The 19,205-nt window shown below is 46.8% G+C and overlaps 1 protein-coding gene across 1 annotated transcript in view; it reads left to right on the forward strand.

Moving 5' to 3' along the window:
* Positions 1-5,805: 5,805 nt before the first annotated feature.
* The window catches only part of LOC126545390 (uncharacterized), a 51,792-nt gene continuing 38,392 nt past the window's right edge, over positions 5,806-19,205 (forward strand). Inside the window, exon 1 of the mRNA XM_050193229.3 lies at positions 5,806-6,007. Coding sequence (XP_050049186.1) covers positions 5,971-6,007 — 37 coding nt within the window. The 5' untranslated portion in view covers positions 5,806-5,970. The remainder of the gene's footprint in view (positions 6,008-19,205) is intronic.

Here is a 19,205-nt window from a genome sequence, read left to right on the forward strand (position 1 = left end):
TGGAGCGGAGAAACCTTGACGTCGCGGTAAACGCAAGACAGGCCCGTGTATTTTCGCCTACGCAACTGCCGATGCTCAGAGTTGCGTGCCGTATTACAGTCATGGTTAATGGACATCTCGAGGCATCACTGTTGTCACGGCCATATACCTGTGTTCGGCCGTACACGTACGCTCCGTCGTGCTGGAGCTGCCTCTATTCGCCGCTATCAACACGACTAGATCTCTTGTGCCGATACCGGTGACACAAGCACCCGCGAGCTTCATTTTGTTCTGCATAGAAAAAAAAAAGAATATACTTTGTGCAATCAAATGAAAACGCTAAAAAAATTAAATTATGGGGTTTTACGTGCCAAAACCACGATTTGATTATAAGGCACGGCGTAGTGGGTGACTCCAGAAATTTGGACCACCTAGGGTTCTTTAACGTGCACCTATATCTAAGTATTGGGTGTTTTCGCATTTCACGCCGTGACCGGGATTCGATCCCCCGACCTCGTTGTTTAGCAGCCCAACACCATAGCCACTAAGCAATCACGGCGGGTCGAAAATTCTAAACGCTGTCCCTTATGTTCTTGCAATATTCAAACGTGGCAACAGAATGCCATAGGTGTTTCAATATAGTATTGAATTTATAATCCCGCAAACCGAGGCACAAATTTTGGCTTTCTATACAGCGTTCGTTCGTGCCCGCTCGTCTGTGCCCGCCTGTCTCCACCTTCGTTGTAGTATTTTTTGCGCAACATCAGCTCGACATGCACCAACAAGGACTCTTGTAACATGTGGTTTAATTCTAGTTCATGGGCTGGTGTACTGGAAGAGGGGGACATTACTTACACAAAAAAATTGAAATCCATAATCGACAAGTTAACAAAAAGTCACTAATTAAATTTTAACTAATTACTTATGGCACATATTTCAATTTACAAATTCTAGCCGGGGAGTTCGCAAAGCACTTGGAACGAATTCTCAGGATTGCACCAGTTTAGGGATATTAATTCCCTAACTTTGCGGAGAAATGTTTTTGCGATCCAGTTACTTTTGTGCTTCAATGCATGCATAAAAGGCCGTTTCGTTAAGTAAGTGTAATGACAGTGCATTTTTACCGCAAGTTTGAGGTTGCGTATCTCGTAAATGATGCCATCCCCACTATTCTTTTCAAGTGGATATGCCTTCCAGTCTGCCTGCTCAGATCAGTGCTGCCGTTCACATTCATTCTGAGGACAAACAACGAGTATATGTGCTCCACTGTCTCAGGTACTTTGAACGCATCACACACTATGGAGTCCGCGCGTCGGATGTGATGCAAATATTGTCTAGTTAACACAACACCTATATGTAGTATGCCCCCCAGACGCAATACGCAGAATTTTTTTTTCATATCATGGGAAGATGGTGTGTATTTACAAATGAGGTTGAAAAACTCCACAAAAGGTGGCCAACCTGAACCGTAAACCTTTTTTTTTTTTTGCTTCTTTCGGTTTCGCTTCGGAATAAAAAAAAATCGTAACGTTCCGGTTCGACCAAAAATAATGTTTTTTTTTTCGTTTTTCGGCTCAGTGCTGGCTAGATAGCCTGGTATAAACTTAAAGCAAGTATTGTCGGTATATGGTGTTTTGTGCTGCCGCAAGAGGGCGGTGCAGGTAAAACCACAATTTACTGAGTCAATTTTTTGCCAACCTTGCACCACCCCATTTTCAAGAGCTTTAAAACATTTTTGCTAATGCAACCTATCTTTGGTAACACTGAACGCACATTCGTAAAATAGCAGAACGAGTTCAAACTCGTAACTTTACGAGAAATTAGAGAGAATTGGCATGTGCGTGCTTGAAAGGGCACTATAAATAATTCGGAGAGAAAATGCTCCATTAGGAGTAGTTTCCCAATAGCATTACGCTATAGAGGTACGAACTTATACAGGGTGTTTCACATAGCTGGACCGAACCAAGGTAATATTATGTGCGGTCGCTTGGGGATAGAATATATATATATATTTTTTTTTTGCATTCCGTCTAATTAGATTCGCCTATCTCATCTCTCGCTTCTATCTACGTCACCTCTGGACTTGCACGTTAGTCGAAAGGTAAGCGCTGCCGTTTCTGCAATGCTTTTGAGGGCGGTCATGCGACACCTAGGGAGCTCCAGAGGGCATCGTGCACATGCCACGCGATGGAAAGGTCCGAACAAGTTTCTCATGTAGACTTTCTACCACGCTCCTGCCGTGTATATAGATGCGGGCAGACGAAGTGGAGGAGGCGGCGGCGGCGGCGGCTGCGGCAGCTAGCAGCGCAGCAGGGGCACAAATGTCGAAGGAAAAGGCAAAGAAATCTCTGCGATATAAAAGCTTCGCTTTAAAATAACGCACAGGAACGCTGCGAGTGACTGCTTGGTCAGGCGCTACCTCTGCCTAGAGGCAAGAAGCGGCGGGAGCGTTCGCGTTGTGCCCGTCAAATTTAGAACTGGCGCCCGCTAGAGGGGTCGCTTACTGGGAAAATGTCCATTGAACAATTTACATAATTGCACTAATTAACTTTTTAATTTATTAGTTTACGGCCCATATTTCAATCTACGAATTGCAGCCGGCGAGATTGCAAGGCATATCGACTTGGAACGACTTCTTAGGATGGCACCGGTTTCAAGATATGCGCCGCCAAACTTGCGGTAAAAATGCACTGCTGTTCCATGCACTTTTTCATTTTGAAGACGCTGTTTCAGGCACTGAAGCTTAAAAACTAATTAGAACGTCAATGGATTTCGTCGGACACATTGAAAATTAATATCTCGAAACTGCTGTAGTCCTGATAATTCGTTCCAATTGTAGATACGCCTTGCGAACTTACCGACTGCAATTCGTAGATTCAAGTGCATGTCATAATGAGATTAATTAATAAAGGTAATTAAGGTAATTATGTTACTCATTCAATTAGGCCTTTTGATTTCTCGTAGAAGTAATGGGCAGCCTCATCGAGTAATTTATAAAGCTCAAGGGTTGAAATAGTGCTATCTGTCGCAGGCAATTTTTGAAAATTTGGTGCAGCTAAAAAAACAGCTGGTATATAACTCGAACGTGTAGCAACCGATAATTAACTCGACGACGGCCACTCGGAACAAATTCACACGGTTCAAAAGCGCGTAATATAATTTGCTGTAAAATTTAAACGCGACGTTTACAGTTACATAACGCGGCAAGGAAAACATATATCGCAATTCTGCAGACTGTAAATAAGGGTGTTTCAAAATCATGTTAGCACTCAAATGGCAGATATGTTCCTGGTCATAAAATGTGCATTTAATTTAAAGTAGCCATATACATATAATTTACATTTAGGTCTTGTTCGCCACCATATTCAGCACATAGAAACCAACGATTAACACTATAGCATGTATCGCGCCTTACACACATTTCACGGGGAATGGATGATATCGCATCTCGTATTCGATCCTTCAGGTCATTGATGTTGCAAATTTTCCTATGATACACACGCTCCTTGACCATCCCCCACAACCAAACATCACAAGGTGTCAAGTCCGGTGATTGTGGAGGCCAACGCAATGGTCCACCACGACCGATCCATCTACGGGGAAGTGTTTGGTCAAGATAGGCACGAATGTGTGCATAATGGGGTGGTGCGCAATCTTCTTTGAAGAAGCCCAAACGTCGGATTTGTAGAGGAATTTCATCAATGGCATACTCCTGCAACATCGTTCAATACATGTCTGCAGTCACTGTATGGATATCAAAGAAGTAAGGCATAATTACTCCAGCTGCGGTTACAGCGCGCCAAAACATTCACCTTAGGGGAGTCACGTTCATGTTCCCAAATTTCTCAAGTATTTTCAATGCCTCCCAGAAATAGCGTTATGTCGGCTGACAAATCCACTTCTCTGAAAAGTAGCCTTATCGCTGAATACCAATACATGCCAAATGTCTTTCGGAATATTCGTAATTTCGGCTAAAATCTGACAACATTCAACTGTAACACGTTTTGCTCCATCGATAGAAATTGAACGACTTGAACGAGATATGGTCGAATCTCAAGGTCGTATTTCAAGATACACCACCACTGTTGTATGGAGAATCCCGGTTTAAAAACTGCCCAGTCTTGTTGACTTCGATGGATTGCACGTACGGCTTGCTGCACAACAGCAACGTTCCCATCACATCTTCCCGATCTTGAACGTCGTGCATTTCCTCGATAGTTGTTTGCTACTGATACCGTTTCCACAGGTTTTTAGCGGGATAGCGTTAAGGGCCCGGTGTCGCAGAAAATGCTGTCTCGACGTCCCGCGTCCGGCGTCGTTTCGGGGGAATTTCGAAGCACGCATACCCAACCACACAGGCGCAAATAAGTTACTGAACTAACTGAATTTCTCAAGGTAAAATACGTAGAAAAATCGTAAAGTACGACTTACACACAACCTACAGACATGATAGCGTCGGACTGTAGTTGGAATATACGAGAAAACATATTTCTGTTACCCGGAAACTAAAACACACACACACACACACACACACACACACACACACACACACACACACACACACACACACACACACACACACACACACACACACACACACACACACACACACACACACACACACACACACACACACACACACACACACACACACACACACACACACACACACACACACACACACACACACACACACCCTTTTCCAGCACTTCTACCATTCATAGAGCAGCCATGCCCTCCCAGATTTGCGCGCGCAAATCTCAAAGGCCATAAAGCTGCGCGCCCGGTTCCTTGCAGCACCTTCAGATGGCCCTTGCCTTCGCCGCATCGTAGAGTTACATGCAGTAACTCTACCGCATCGCGGCCCACTCAAGAGGCTGCGTTCCTACCAGAAAGCTCGCCTTCGTGCATAGCGTTCGCCGCAGGCGTTTCCCAGTAAACATTACGGTTACATAAGCTGTAGTTGCCGGGAAGCATGAGAGGCAGTCAGGGATCTTTGAATACTATCGCGTTCCACTCTGAAAGGCGAAGCTTAAGCGTCCGGCAAATTTTTTGTGAATGCGGCAATTGTTAAACGGCTTGGTAGGTCACGTGCAAATCGATCCTGAATCATTCGACGGACTGCATAGTCGGTGAACCGTACACTTCCATCAAGCTTGCTACAACACTTCTTTCCACCAATTTTAATCGGTCTGCCATTATGGAACATCATCTGTAAAAAAAACAAAAAAGAAACAGTTAGTTACGTCGAAGAAGTAAGCAATCACAGCTAACACATACACATGCATAAACAATTTTCCACATGTCCACTAGTATACGCAAATATCAGACATGTTTAGTGTGTGATTAATAGATAGATAAATATTGAGTGGCAACATAATATTGAAACACCCTGTATATGACAGGCCATTTGGAGTGGATAAATCTGACATTACACATAGGTTCGACACACACCAGATTTTTTAAAACTTTTGCAGCTCACAGAGCCGAGGCAACAGATGCACGTGTTCTGTTTAAATTAAATTATCTAGCAAAGACACTTTGTAGGGATATCTGTTTTTGAAGTGGATTTACAAAGTTGTAAGCCTGCTGTTCTAATTTTTCGAATTTATGCAGCGTTTGGTAACTTTTACATGCAGTCAAGAGAATATAATCAAAATTCAAAGACTTCCACTCGATAGGGAATTTTTCTTCTCCTTTTAGATGCGACAAATGCCATTCACACTGGTTCAGTGATTCCTCAAAGCGAGCATTTCTGCTATCCGTGCGTACTTCAAGAGAGAGAGGGTCAAAGCCAGGCGAGCAGAACGTCCCCGCGCGTCACGTCCGCCGTCGCGCTGTGCGAGCGCTCCAGTGCACAGCCGGTCGCTCGGCGTCGTCTGCGCGCTGCACACTGCGACGACTACGCACTGCTGCGAACGTGTTCGCCAGCATGCCTGGCTGATCGCGCCGGAGTTGCACACTATTTGATGGGCGTTCCTCGCGCATACGATGACCCACGCAATTAGCCGCGTCACTTTCATCACTGGTAAGCATCCGCTCGGTTTCTACTACTAGCAGGCTCTGTTGACGCCGCCGGGAGTGCAGAACCGTGAAATTAACTGCAACAGTGATCTGAGCACTGCCGCGTCGACGAACATTCCGCGTGCGCGTTCGTACGGGCATATCTAACATGTTTAAGAAGGAACATACGAATAGAAAGCCGAATTTCATTGCATAATGCACCAGTCTAACTGCGTCGAATTCAGTAGGTGATTTTCGAACGCCTGTGCTCGCGATCAGATATCTAAACCTAATCTTGCCAAGCAGTTGCTAAACGCATGAACAAACCATTTGCCTTGTGAAAGAATGAGGTTTTGCGTAATAGGGAAAGTTCATTAAAGGTCTGGTTCAATTTGTGCTAGAGCCTGTGTATTGAATCCGTTCAGTCATTATATCAGCGCGTACCTGACGCGTAAATCTTAATTAAATTCAAGACCGATGAAAACAACTCTGCATTTGAGGGGTAATTATGGGACTCAACAGAAGCAGCATAGTCATTCTTCGAAGCGAGAATTTCACCATACGGTGCAATAGTTGCACACACTTTAAATCACTGCATTTGCCAAGACGGCGACAAATGGCGTTTTAGAGGTCATTCCGCTCACATAAATGGCTGTGGAATAGCAACGAGTCTTTATTCATTTGGTTTTCCTTCTCGAAAAAGCTTTTTCTTACGCTTTAAGAAAAAAAAAAGGAACTTTGCAGCACCACTAATAATTATAAGGGAACTGTTAATTCACAACGAGTCTTTCTGCAGAATGTTTTAAATGTGTGAACTTTAGACGTGCTCTTATAAGGCACGAATGCATGACAACAGGGCCGAAAACCAGAGCATAAACATACGCAGAGCCCCAACTTTCAACTTACTTATATCAATCGAAGCTTCGGTTATATACAACCGCGCCAAGCAAATATGTTATCCATATATAATCAGTGCAGAAGAGGCAGTTCTGTGTGTATGCGTTCTTTCTGCCGCCCCTCCGTGCTTTATAAAAGGGTAACGAGTTTCACGAAAACCTACATTTCAGCGTCCATGAACTTGGCCTTTGCTATCTCGAATTACTACTTTTAGAACGTTTTACTTTCCTAAAATTAGTTGTTACAATTGTACTCACAAATTGCGCGACCAAAATGCAGCCAGTCAAGGTGAAAACACAAACCAGCATGATAAACTTATTGTCAAAATTTCACTTGGTTTCTGTTGGCTTCAATAAGTTGTAACTGCCTAACACGGAATTACTCCGTAGAATAGTTCGTCCAGTTCGTCCCCTGCTGGTCCCATTTAAATATTTTCATCTGGAAATCGTAGATAAATCTTCCACCACAGTGAAGAGGCACAGAAGAAGAAAAAAAAGGCGAATAATTCTGAGTTCTTGAATTCGTTCTGACTACTAAGAGTCTGAAGTAATTATTAGCACCTAGGATTTAAAGACAAAAATTGCAAACAAAATAAAGAAACGTGAACGAGCGCAGTATAACATATATGACAGTTAGTTACACTGACGTCAGCAAAACTAAACGACTGAGCCTACGAGGATATTCTGCAGTATTGTCCGTCAATACTGAGTTCTCAGCGAAATGAAAATAAAATTTTTGCCGCTGGGTTATTTTGACCTATGCGCCACTGCGTGCACATGCGCAGTCTCTCTAACCGAAGCGTCAACAAGGGCGGGCGCGGTCGCGCCATTTGCAAAGAAGCTACCCCCTGCAGAAAGAGAATGGAGACATGCGTTGAATTTATCGCCAGCCGTCCCTTGCTTCTTGTAGACGGCATGCTGCGGGTTGAGATGGAGCTGCGATGTTGCCGGCACAGCTGCTTGTAGCCGTAGGGCCGCTGCCGGCAGCTGCCAAGGGCTCCATTGTGTCCGTGCTAGCGGAGGCGCACAGGTCGATGCAAAGGCCAACCAAGTACGCACGGAGTGCGGTTACGAAAACATCAGGGTGAGAGTAACACACGCAAAGTGAATGCTGAACGAGAAGTTCAATGAACACTGGATCAGTCTTGTTAACAGCATTTTCAAACCTCAGAATATGTCGTTGTCATTTGCAACTGTACTGAGCGATGATGATGAAAACGTTTTATTTAAAGGAAAAGGAGAGGGGAATTAGGATAAGGGTGGTCGGATCCTTATTCCGGAATTCCGTTGGCTAAGGCCGCCGCCCTAGCTCTTTTCACGAGGGCTCGCTGGTCCTTGAGGGTTGAGCTGGACAGGGCTGCCTCCCATCCTTCCCACGTTGGCTGCTTTATAGTTTCCAAGGCACTATTAGCCTGGCAGGCCCATACAATATGGTACAAATCTGCTTTCTGCCCGCAGAATTTATACTCGGCCGAAAAGGATTGTGGCGCAATAGCATGTAGCTTGATTGGGTTATTAAATGACATGGTTTGTAATCTTCGTAAATTACATTCTTCTGATTTATCTAATCACTTAGCCGGGCCCGGGTATTTTCGTCGCGATAAGCGCAAGTGCTGTAATACGTCTGCATAAGTTATTAATGGCACTGGGAAGTCCGAGTCTTCGGGAACGGAGGAGGAGGGACCCCGGGGGAGAAAAGCTCGGGCGGCAGCGTGTTCACACTCATTTCCCTCTACACCCTCGTGACCTGGCACCCAAATCAGCTCTTTGCGCGAAGCGAAGACCCCAGATTGTTTGAGGATCCTGCAAGCTAGCGGTGCAATTTGGAACCGCGTGTAATTTCTATATGCAGTTTGAGAGTCTGTAATGATGTATTCGCAACTAGGATGCGAAGCTGCCATGGCGATCGCCACCTCTTCCAATTCTGCAATTTCCCCGTGCCGAACAGAAAGTCCATTGACCGTCTGCCCTTGATGCACCACCGATATTGTGGAGACTCCTCCCACCGGACCCGCAGCATCCACGAAGAAGGCTTCCTCTAACTTAGAATAGATCTGGTCCATCTTCTTGGCTCTTGCCCTCCTCCTTGCTTGATGATATTCTGGGTGCATGTTTTTAGGAAGGGGAAGTGTCGCGAATTTGCCCCTCTACTCTTTCGGAATGTCTTGTCTTGTTGCCGTATAGTAAGGACAGCTGATATTCAGGTCCTCCAGTACCTTGTGTCCCGTTTTGGTTCCTGCCAATCTGGCATATTGACTTAATAGGTGGGCCTCAATTATCTCATCTGTTGTATTGTGCACCCCCAACTGCACAAGCGCTCTGTAGATGTTTTGACCGACAGTCCTAGTGCCTTCTTATATGCTGTTCTGAGCATGACATCGAAATGCTTTAAATCGCACCTCCTCATCCGAAGGTACGGAGCCACGTACACAATTCTGCTGACTATAAAGGCTTTGACCAATCGAAGAGTGTCGTTCTCCATCATCCCACACGTCTTATTGGTGATACGTGTGATCATTCGCATTACTTGTTCGCATGATGTACGGAGTTGAGTAATCATTGCTGCGTTGACACCCTTGTTGTTAACCAGTAGTCCCAGGATACGCACTGTCTCCACTTCAGGGATCGCAGTGTCGTGCACCCATAATTTTCACCGGGGCTTCATCTTCTCGTCTGCTCATGATTAGAAGTGCCGATTTTTCCGAAGAGCAGCGCAGTCCGCATTTCTCGGCATATTTTTGGACTGTCGAAGCAGCCTCTTGGAGCGCCTCTTCCATCTGCCCCAGACTTCCCTTCGTCACCCAGACCGTGATGTCATCTGCATAGAGGGCGTGCCAAATTCCTTCTATGCGATCGAGTTGTTCAGGCAAATGTAAAAGGGCAATATTGAAGAGCGGAGGGGAGAGGACTGCTCCTTGTGGCGTACCCCTAGTGCCCATAGGGATTGGCTGGGACCTAAAATCTTCAATTTTTACATGAGCCTGTCTGTCTAGTAGGAAGTCTCTGATGTATTCAAAAGTCCTCCTTCCACACTGTGTCTTCCGCAGGTTCTCCAGGATCTTTGAGTGCTTCACATTATCGAAAGCGCCCTTGAGATCCAGGGTTAAGATGGCTCTGCTACTGCGTTTGTTGGGTGGGTCAATAACTTCCATCTTGAGCTGCAGCAGTACGTCTTGCGTGGATAGGCGCTCCCTGAAGCCAAAAATGGTATGGGGCATGTAATCGTTTTCCTCCTAATACGCTGAAAGTCTAGCATGCACTGCTTTCTCCATCAGCTTGTCGGCACATGAAGTGAGCGAAATCGGACGGAGGTTGTTAATATTTACCTCTTTGCCCGGCTTAGGGATAAAGCTGACGTCTGCCGATTTCCACGCCAGGGGCAACTTGCCAGTTCTCCAGCACTCATTGATATAATCCGTCAGCTGGCTTAGCATCTTCTTGTTCATGTTGGCGAGCAAGCCGACCGTAATTTTGTCATGTCCTGGCGTCGTACCTCTTCTCACGGTTAGTAGCGCCGCCTGTATTTCTTCTACTTCGAAGTCTCTGTCGAGTTCTGGATTACTTTTGCCTTGATACTGCAACACAGGCTCGTCATCTTTGGTCGTGCAGAGGTATTTGCTCGTCAGGGCTGCCACCAACTGCTCATCCGTACCCTCATAGCAGTGGAGGGCTCTATTGAGGTTCCGCTGCTGCTCTCCGCTCGTCGTGCTGGGCTCGTTGAGGCATCGCAGGAGGCTCCACGTGGACTTGATGTCAAGCCCGCCTCTCAATGAGTCGCATTTGATTGTCCAGTTGTTCTTGGCTAAGGTCCACGCGTATTTCTCTGCTTGTCGTGTAATTTCAGCGATCTTGATTTTAAGCTTGCGATTCTGTTTTTGCTTCTTGCACCTTTTGGTGAGGCCTCTCCTGGCCTCCCAGAGGTGGAGTAGGTGGTTGTCGACTGCCGGGACATCCTCTGAGGTGTGCAGCGTTCTCGTAACTTTCTCTCTGGTAGCTAGCAGCGACTCAGCCCATTGCTCATAATCTTCAATAGGCAAATCGAGTTGAGGACCCTTGGACTCTCGAAAAAGCGACCAATCCGTAAGCCGGGCTTGTCCCCTGTGTTTAGTATGCTTGTTGTGGTCTAGGCGAATTTTGAGTATATAATGATCACTGCCTTAGGTTTCGTGAGTATTTTGCCACTCGCAATTTTTAACGTTTTTGAATAGCGTTAAATCGGGGTATGTGTCCCTTGAAGCGCTGTTGCCTATTCTTGTGGCGTGCTGCGGGTCCGTCAGAATAGTATGAGCCATATCCGATATTGCTGCTGCCAATTTCCTGCCTTTTACGTTCTCGTTGTTGTAACCCCAAAGAAAGCTGTGCGCGTTAAAATCCCCCACTATAATGAGAGGTGCGGTTTTTGCAGCCTGCACTGCTTTCCGAAAAATTTCGTCAAAAACTGCTGTCCTGTGTTTCGGGCGGCTGTATATGTTAAGTACGTACGCCCCTTTACTGGAACGAGTGTTAGGGAGGATACGAATAAACACATGTTCTATTTGAGCATTAAGTTCGAGGTCTATAGTTGAAGCCGTACTGTCTTTATGTACAAGTATGCAAGTCGAAGTGTTAGTTTGATGCGTACTGTACGACCTGCGTTTAACTGCCACATTAACGTCCTGTAACGCGATTACATCCGGCCTCTCATCTAGACAGTCCACATACTGTTGCAGGGATTCCCGCTTACGTTTAAAACCCCTGCAGTTCCATTGCAATATTGTTAACTTAGTTTGACGAGCCTTATTGCAAACTGGAAGAGGTCAGTCCTTGTTCTATACTCAGGTCAAGCGCATCATCAGACGCAATCTGCCTGGTGCCCACTTTTCCTGTCAATCTGTGTGTCTTAGTGCGCGAGCATTCAGGGAATTCTTGTAACTTACTGTCGATCCTAATCTCGCAAGCATGGAGTTTTGAAAGATGCGGCTCTAACATTTTATGAATTTTATTCTCTGTCATTCCTTGTAAGTTCTGCTCAATTTTTTTGCTTAGCGTCTCTTCAGTTCTTTCTACGCTAGCCTGTAGGTTTGGTAGCATAATCATTCCATTTTCTCGATTTCCTCCCGCATGCGCTTTTCCATACTTTCCATCCTTGCACTGAATTTCTATGTAATTGAGTCGACATCTGCGCGTGTCGTACACTCCTCTATCGAGGGTGCAGCCGCCAACGCTACGCTGCCGCCCGACGCTCCTCGGCCGATTTCTGACATACGAGGGGGTGACTTAGTTGCACTACCTGACGGCAGCGGGGGAGGGCTGTCCTCCTCTATCGCCTGAGCTGAGGGTACCTGAAGTGCTCTGGAGTTTCCTGGATCGTTCGCTGCCGTCTTCTCTCTAAGTTTTTGTATTTCTAGCTTGAGCCTTTCGTTCTCAGCCCTAAGTTTCTCATTAGGCAACGTGAGGGGAGGGGAGGCAACCACACTGGCCCAGTTCACCTTGTTGCTGCTCGTTTTGTTTCCGGGACTGTGTTCTAGCTGTGGCCCATCGTGCTTGTCTGCTGGACTGCCTCCAGGCCCCCTCTGAAGGCTCCCACATGCGGTCGAGGCGAAGGGGTCTCGCCCTGCGTCCGAGCTTGCAGGTAGGGGGCTTCGCTTCCTCCAGCGTTCCTGGAGTGATGTTGCTGATTGGCTTTTCCATTGACGGGCTTCCGCCTGGCCCCAGTTCCAGCACCGCCTCTCCTGTACTTTTGCGTGCACTGAATTGATCCTGTGGCATGAGGGCCCCCGCAAATGAGGCAGCTGGGTTGACACTCGTGGCCCTCTTCTAGATTCGTCTCGCCGCAAGCCTGGCATCGACCGGCCTGCGGATTAGGGCAAACATCGGCGCGATGTCCGATAGTGCCGCAGCGGGGACAAGCTGGCGTCGTCTTGCGGTAAAGACGGACCGGCACCGCTTCTCCCCAGTAATAAACGTTGAAAGGCACCTTCCGGCCCTCGAACGTGATCGCTGCTACGTTGGTCTCTCCTAATTTTCGGACTCCTACTACTGGAGCCTCTGGCGAATAAATGGCTTGAGTAATATCCGCTTCAGTGACTGCAGGATCCACTTGAATAACACCACGGCTGTGTTGTCCGATGACTTGAGGTAGGCTTGAACCGCTCGGGCCTGTTCTCCGAGTTGGAGCTGTCCGATCGCAAGGACCTGACGAATAAGTTGGGCGTTCTTGATGTCAATAATAATTATATTCTGGTCCAAGGCCGGCCAAATAGCGAGCGCCTGCGACGCCCGCGGAATGCCGGCGGCAGCGTACATTGCTTCCCCGATCTGGTTGCTGCCCTTAAATTGTGCGAGGTTGAGAGTTCCCTTTGGCTTGATGATGACCACAGCGTCTTCCGTTGCGAATTCGGGCAGAACTTGTGGCTTCCAGCGTTTACTTTGAGCTTGCTTGCCAAGAGCCAGAGTGGTGACGTGGCCGTCATTGCCGCCACCGTGGCTGCCTTGATGTTCGGAACGGGCGCGCGTCGAGGTTGCTCGCTCCCACTGTTCTAACTTTTTCTGGATGGTATACTCCGTAGTTTCATCAAAAACTGGCGTCTCCGCGGTCGAAAGCTCCATTTCTCGCATGCTGTCTGGGTCATAGCCCCGTACGAGAGCCATGGAGGCCGCGTCTGGTGCCGCGTCCGGCGGCTACCGCGCCTACCGCGTTCGCGTTGTTGCAGAATAAAGACCCGTAGAACAGCGAAAAATTGGCCCACCTGGATAAGAATGGTGTTCACGGGTTACTGGTAACTTCACGGATCTAGTCCAACTGGTTTCGGGCGGTGCAGAACAAATTTTTGGCGACAGGACATCGATCGACATCGATTCGATAGAGCCGACATTAAATGCGTCCACTCTCCTTGACAGCTCGCAGCGCCCCCCCACCCCTTGTATGAAGCGAGAAGAGTGAAATTCGCACGAACAGAAGGACCTTTATCTGTTAACATAAAGGGCCTTGTCTTGGAGGTCGCCTCCTGCATTTGTTGGTGACAGGCAACTGCAGAAGGCGTTCGAACCAGGAAAAGGTACAGGATTTCGATAGCTCACACTTTAAGCCTTATGACAGCTCGCAGCGCCCCCCCCCCCCCCCCCCCTGTATGAAGCGAGAAGAGTGAAATTTGCACAAACAGAAGGACCTTTACCTGTTAACATAAAGGGCCTTGTCTTGGAGGTCGCCTCCTGCATTTGTTGGTGACAGGCAACTGCAGAAGGCGTTCGAACCAGGAAATGGTACAGGATTTCGATAGCTCACACTTTAAGCCTTATAAGCAATGCTACCTCGCTTATGAGCAAGCCCGTTCGCAATAAAAGGCAAAAAAAGAAAAGGTAGCAAGGAATCAAGCAAACAATTATAAATTGTTACATGAATAAATCACAGAAAATAAATAGAAAGAACAACCCAGTTTCGCCCCTTTCCCAGAACCTTTTCTTCCACAAATGAACCTTCTGTTCGGCAGCATCAAAATCTAGTTTCAGTAGTTGCTGCATTGCACCGCGTTTGTTCATTTCTACATTTCGTAAGCAAGAGCGCCATCAAAAGTCGATCCCCTATGATTGCCAGCAGTCGTGCGTTGAGAGAATGTTGGTGGCGTTTCAAAATGCTGCCACGACGCGTTGTCACTTGCGCACACAGAGAGAAAGAGCGTGTGAATCGCAATAGTAATAATAATAATAATAATAATAATAATAATAATAATAATAATAATAATAATAATAATAATAATAATAATAATAATAAAGAGAGGTGGGAGGGGAAGAGCAACAGCAGTTTTGCTTCAAAAAATGAATCGTGTCTATGCATCGTACGTAGAATTCAAGAGACAGCGATAAATTTGTTGAGAAGAAGAGCGGAGAGTTCAGCCAGAGTTGCACTCCTGTAGCCAACTAACATTGTGCCGGGAAAAAAAGGAAAAGGTGAAGAAAGATTATTATGGTGGGTGACGATTAGGACAAAGGGTAGAAGCTAAACGCACGCCGAACGGTTCTACACGTACACTGCACATTTCATGATGATGATGATGATTTACTATCACCTCCTTCAAAACAGGGCGGCGACTAATGGTCAACTAGCCTGCTTGAGCCAATCAAGTAATCTATATATATTTGTCAGTCTAGCATTTTGTCTGTCTCCTTAATCTTACCACTCTTCCTCATAACCTCTACCTGTAACGGACCCGGTCCTATCAATTTCTTCCCTGCTTTTCTTCAACCAATAGTCTAAACGTATCTTATCTCGACTGCTGACCGGTTAATGTTCTCTTTCACGTTAAATTCCAGCGCTTCTGGAAGGTGGACATCTCCTACGGGTCGCGCTGGGTGAACACCTTCGCATTCCATTAGGATTTACTGAGTTAATTGTCTCCGCATTTTTGCTGAAACACACATATGCCTCTTCCTATTGCGAATGTTCGCTATGGTACGTTTTTTGTCCTTAGGCAACCAGCTCGGACATCAAATAAAAAGGCATTGCCCTTTGTGTTATCGTACAGATTTTCGCTTTTAATTGTTTTCTTGCGATTCCCGTAAATCTCCATGGTCTTCTTTGTTTCCATCATTTGCATCCAATCCACTGTCTCTGTTTCTCTCACTTTCTTTTTGATTACTTCTGGTTGTCTATTTAGACTTTCAGTTACCCTGTACCTGGCTGCCAACTTTCTTGATCTCTTCCTCCATGTCCACGCTCTAGAGGTACAGATATTTGTGCACTTTAGGCGCCCATTTATTTTCATCCATGTTCCTGAGTCTTTCTTCAAAACTAGTTTTGCGCTGCACTTCTCTGACTTCAAAAGAGGCCGAAGCCACGCCTCCCTGCACTGCCTCATTTGTGGTTTCGCCGTGGACCACCAAGGCCAACCGGCCTATCGACCTTTGCTGAACTTCCAACCCGGACAAGACGTCTGATTTTAAGCACATAATAGCTAAGCAGTTGCGAACGTTAGTGCTAACACAATTACTCCTTTCTCCATTCTTTGCACCACCTCATATTTACTGTAGCTCCAAAGTGCTCCGTTTCATTATTGCTACATTCCGCTTCCCCTTCATTCTTAGATCATCTTGGTGGATTCTTGAGCAGGTCTCTCTTTCGGTTATGTATATACCAAGATATTTATGTTGCTTGACTATGGGTATGACTTGCTGTTGAATTGATACCACATAATTGCTCATGTCTTCATTAAAGATCATAAGTCTCGATTTCTCTGTGCAATACTTAAGGCCGAGATTTGTCGTTGCATGACCACACATATTCGCACTTTTCTGTAAAAATCCTGCATTGTCCTCGACTAGCACTACGTCGTAAGCATACATCAGCCGAAGGACCTTCTGTTGCACCCTTTGCCCATTACGAAAAAGCAGCAGAGCTGAACACCGAGCGCCACTTGTCGACAGTAGCGGCGAAAATCGGTTGGGGCCAACACGCCGTAGCATAGTAGCTGAATACCTCGCGGAGATAAAGAAGACGCAGCTGCGTACTCTTACATAATGCCACAAGAGATAAATAAATGCACTCGGGAAGATTTCGAATGCGGGTAAATTTTCTGTAGAAGGCTTACAACAATGACAGCGGGCAGCTCTTAGTCAAAACCACGTCGAAACTGACGAAGGGCGTTTTTTCATTTTTACTCGGGATGCGTTTACGTGTTGTCAAGCTGCCGCGAGCAGCTTTCTTCCTGAATCTGTCTTTGCCCTGCAGCATAAACTCTGAGGCGTATCAACGTGTCGTGTAATTCGGTAATTTGACTACATTCACATTCCAAGAGGGGGGGAGGAAAGAGAAAAGTAGAAGGCAGGGAGGTTAACCAGAATAACGTCCGGTTGGCTACCCTATAACCGGGGGAATGGGAAAGGGGAAAACAAAGATCACAAGGAGAGAGAGGAGGGAAGGAAAGAAGGAAATTGCGGCGAGTTCGCTGACGCGTGTGGTCTTACAGAAATCGCGTTAATGGTCACAGATGGTCGCACAAACCCGTCGTCCTTAAGAAACACAAAAGCGCCTTCACCGCTTTATGGGCCGACGGGCGATGGGGGCGGTGTTCTAGCAGCACCTGCACAGAAAGCGGCCGATTGTCCAGTTTTTGGAAAGCTTTGGCAAGTTCTTGTCTCTCTGAGGCATATCTTGGACAGTGGCACAGCAGGTGGTCGATGTTTTCTTCGGTGCCACAGACCTCGCAAGCTGCACTGTCAGTCATTCCAATTAATGTAGAGTATGCCTTTGTGAAGGCCACTCCTAACCAAAGGCGGCAGAGAAGTGCAGCTTCACGTCGAGGAAGTCCGAGTGGAGGTCGGAGTTGCAGGGAGGGGTTTAGTCGATGCAGTCGCGTGAGTCGTAAGTTTGGTGAGTTCCACTCGGTCACTGTGAGACTGCGTGCCAGGTGTCGAAGCTGCTTTGCAGCGTCAGTCCTCGAAAGCGGAATTGAAACGCTGTGCTCTCCTTGATGTGCCGTGCGAGCAGCGTTATCGGCGGAATCATTGCCACTGATTCCACAGTGACCAGGTATCCATTGAAAAACGACCTCGTGACCTTTTTGTTGGACATCATGGTAAAGTTTCACAACTTCGTATGTCAATTGGTCATGACATCCGTGTCGGAGAACTGACTGCGTGCCCTGTAGTGCTGGTTTTGAATCGCAGAACACAGCCCATTTTCTAGGTCTTTCAGAATCAATGAATTCCAGTGCTCGACGCAGGGCCGTTAGTTCTGCCGCCGTTGAGGTCGTGACATGCGATGTCTTGAACCGCAGTGTCATTCCTCGCGTTGGTATAACCACGGCACCAGAAGAACTGCACGACGTAGTCGATCCATCGGTATAGATGTGCACGTGGTTGCTGTACTTTTCGTGCAGAAGAAGTAAGCTCAGCTGTTTTAGAGCAGGGGCCGGTAGATCTGTCTTCTTCTGTAGTCCCGGAATCATTAGATGTACTTGTGGACAGCTCAAACACCACGGAGGAAACGCTGGCTTGGCCGCAGGTGCGTACCCTGAAGTAAACGACGCACGATGTGCACTGACAATACTGCTAAAGGTCGAGCAGGGCCTTGCAGCAGTGAGGCTCGCCAAGTGGTGGGAAGGGGTCCTAGCATAATGCCTGAGATGCATCCGCATTGTCTCAACGGTAATGTGCGTCGTGATTGGGTAATCCTGCGCAAGGGCAATGGTTTCAGCCGTTGATGCACTGCGTGGTAAGCCAAGACATATCTTAAGGGCTTGGGCTTGAATACTCTGAATCGTACGCAGGTTAGTCTTGCAGGTGTTGGATATTGCAGGCAGGCTGTATCGCAGGAATCCAACGAACAACGCCATGTAAAGCTGTAACATAGCCTGTATAGATACTCCCCAACTTTTTCCTGCAAGGAACCTGAACAGGTGACAGATAGCAGTCAGCCGCTTTTTCACGTAACTGACGTGCGGAGTCCAAGACATTCCAAGACGTTTTTCAACAGGCTATGAACATTTAAGAATTGGCTATCAACGATTATCGACCGCCATGTTTACTTAAACGACTACGCCACTGACTGGCGCGTGAAAAGTTACGTATACATGGAGTTATATCGCAATACGCTGCCTCTGCAAAAAACTACTGGCAGTTTCTATCCAAAAAATTATTCCTTCGTAGCTTATCTTAGACTTCTGCACCAGGTGTTTTGCATGCCGCTACCAAGCACATGGCGGCTTACTGACGTATTTGCAGGCGGCTAACGCAAACTGGTGCACGAGTGGGACTGCCCAAAGTCGTTTTGGAGCAATTTTTGGAGCAAGTAGAAGTGCGCTTTGGAGCAGCTTGGAGCAGACTAAAATTAATTTTGAGCAATTTGGAGCAGATAAAATTTCATTCTGAAGCAGTCTGTAGCAGGCCAATCTGAATTTTGGTGGAATAATGGAATATGGCAGCGCACTTCGAAACCACGAAGGAACACAGAATAAAAGAACAAGAAGCACGTAGCAGAAGCATGCTTTGTAACTATAGTGTACTAGAATATGGAAGAGTGTGTCGAGAGGCGGCACGGCGCATGCTTTCCTATAAAGCCGAGAATATCGGTGGCACTACGATCGAACTATATATTCGCGCGCCGATGCTCACGATGATAGCGGAAAATGTTTTCGATTTATGGGGTCCAATCGACGCGGCAACAATTACTGGGTCAAGATATGTCACCGCAGAACCAGGGAGCCGCAATCAACCCTGGGCTGGTATAACGCAAAGCCATTCCAATCTGTCATTAATGTGATAGCAATTATATGGACACTCCAGGCGCATTTCTGCCGATGTTCCGTATAAAGTCAAGGGGCGATAACATCGTCGCCGCGCGCCGTATGCTGT

Source organism: Dermacentor andersoni, chromosome 1 (genome assembly GCF_023375885.2).
Source record: "Dermacentor andersoni chromosome 1, qqDerAnde1_hic_scaffold, whole genome shotgun sequence".
Taxonomy (NCBI): domain Eukaryota; kingdom Metazoa; phylum Arthropoda; class Arachnida; order Ixodida; family Ixodidae; genus Dermacentor; species Dermacentor andersoni.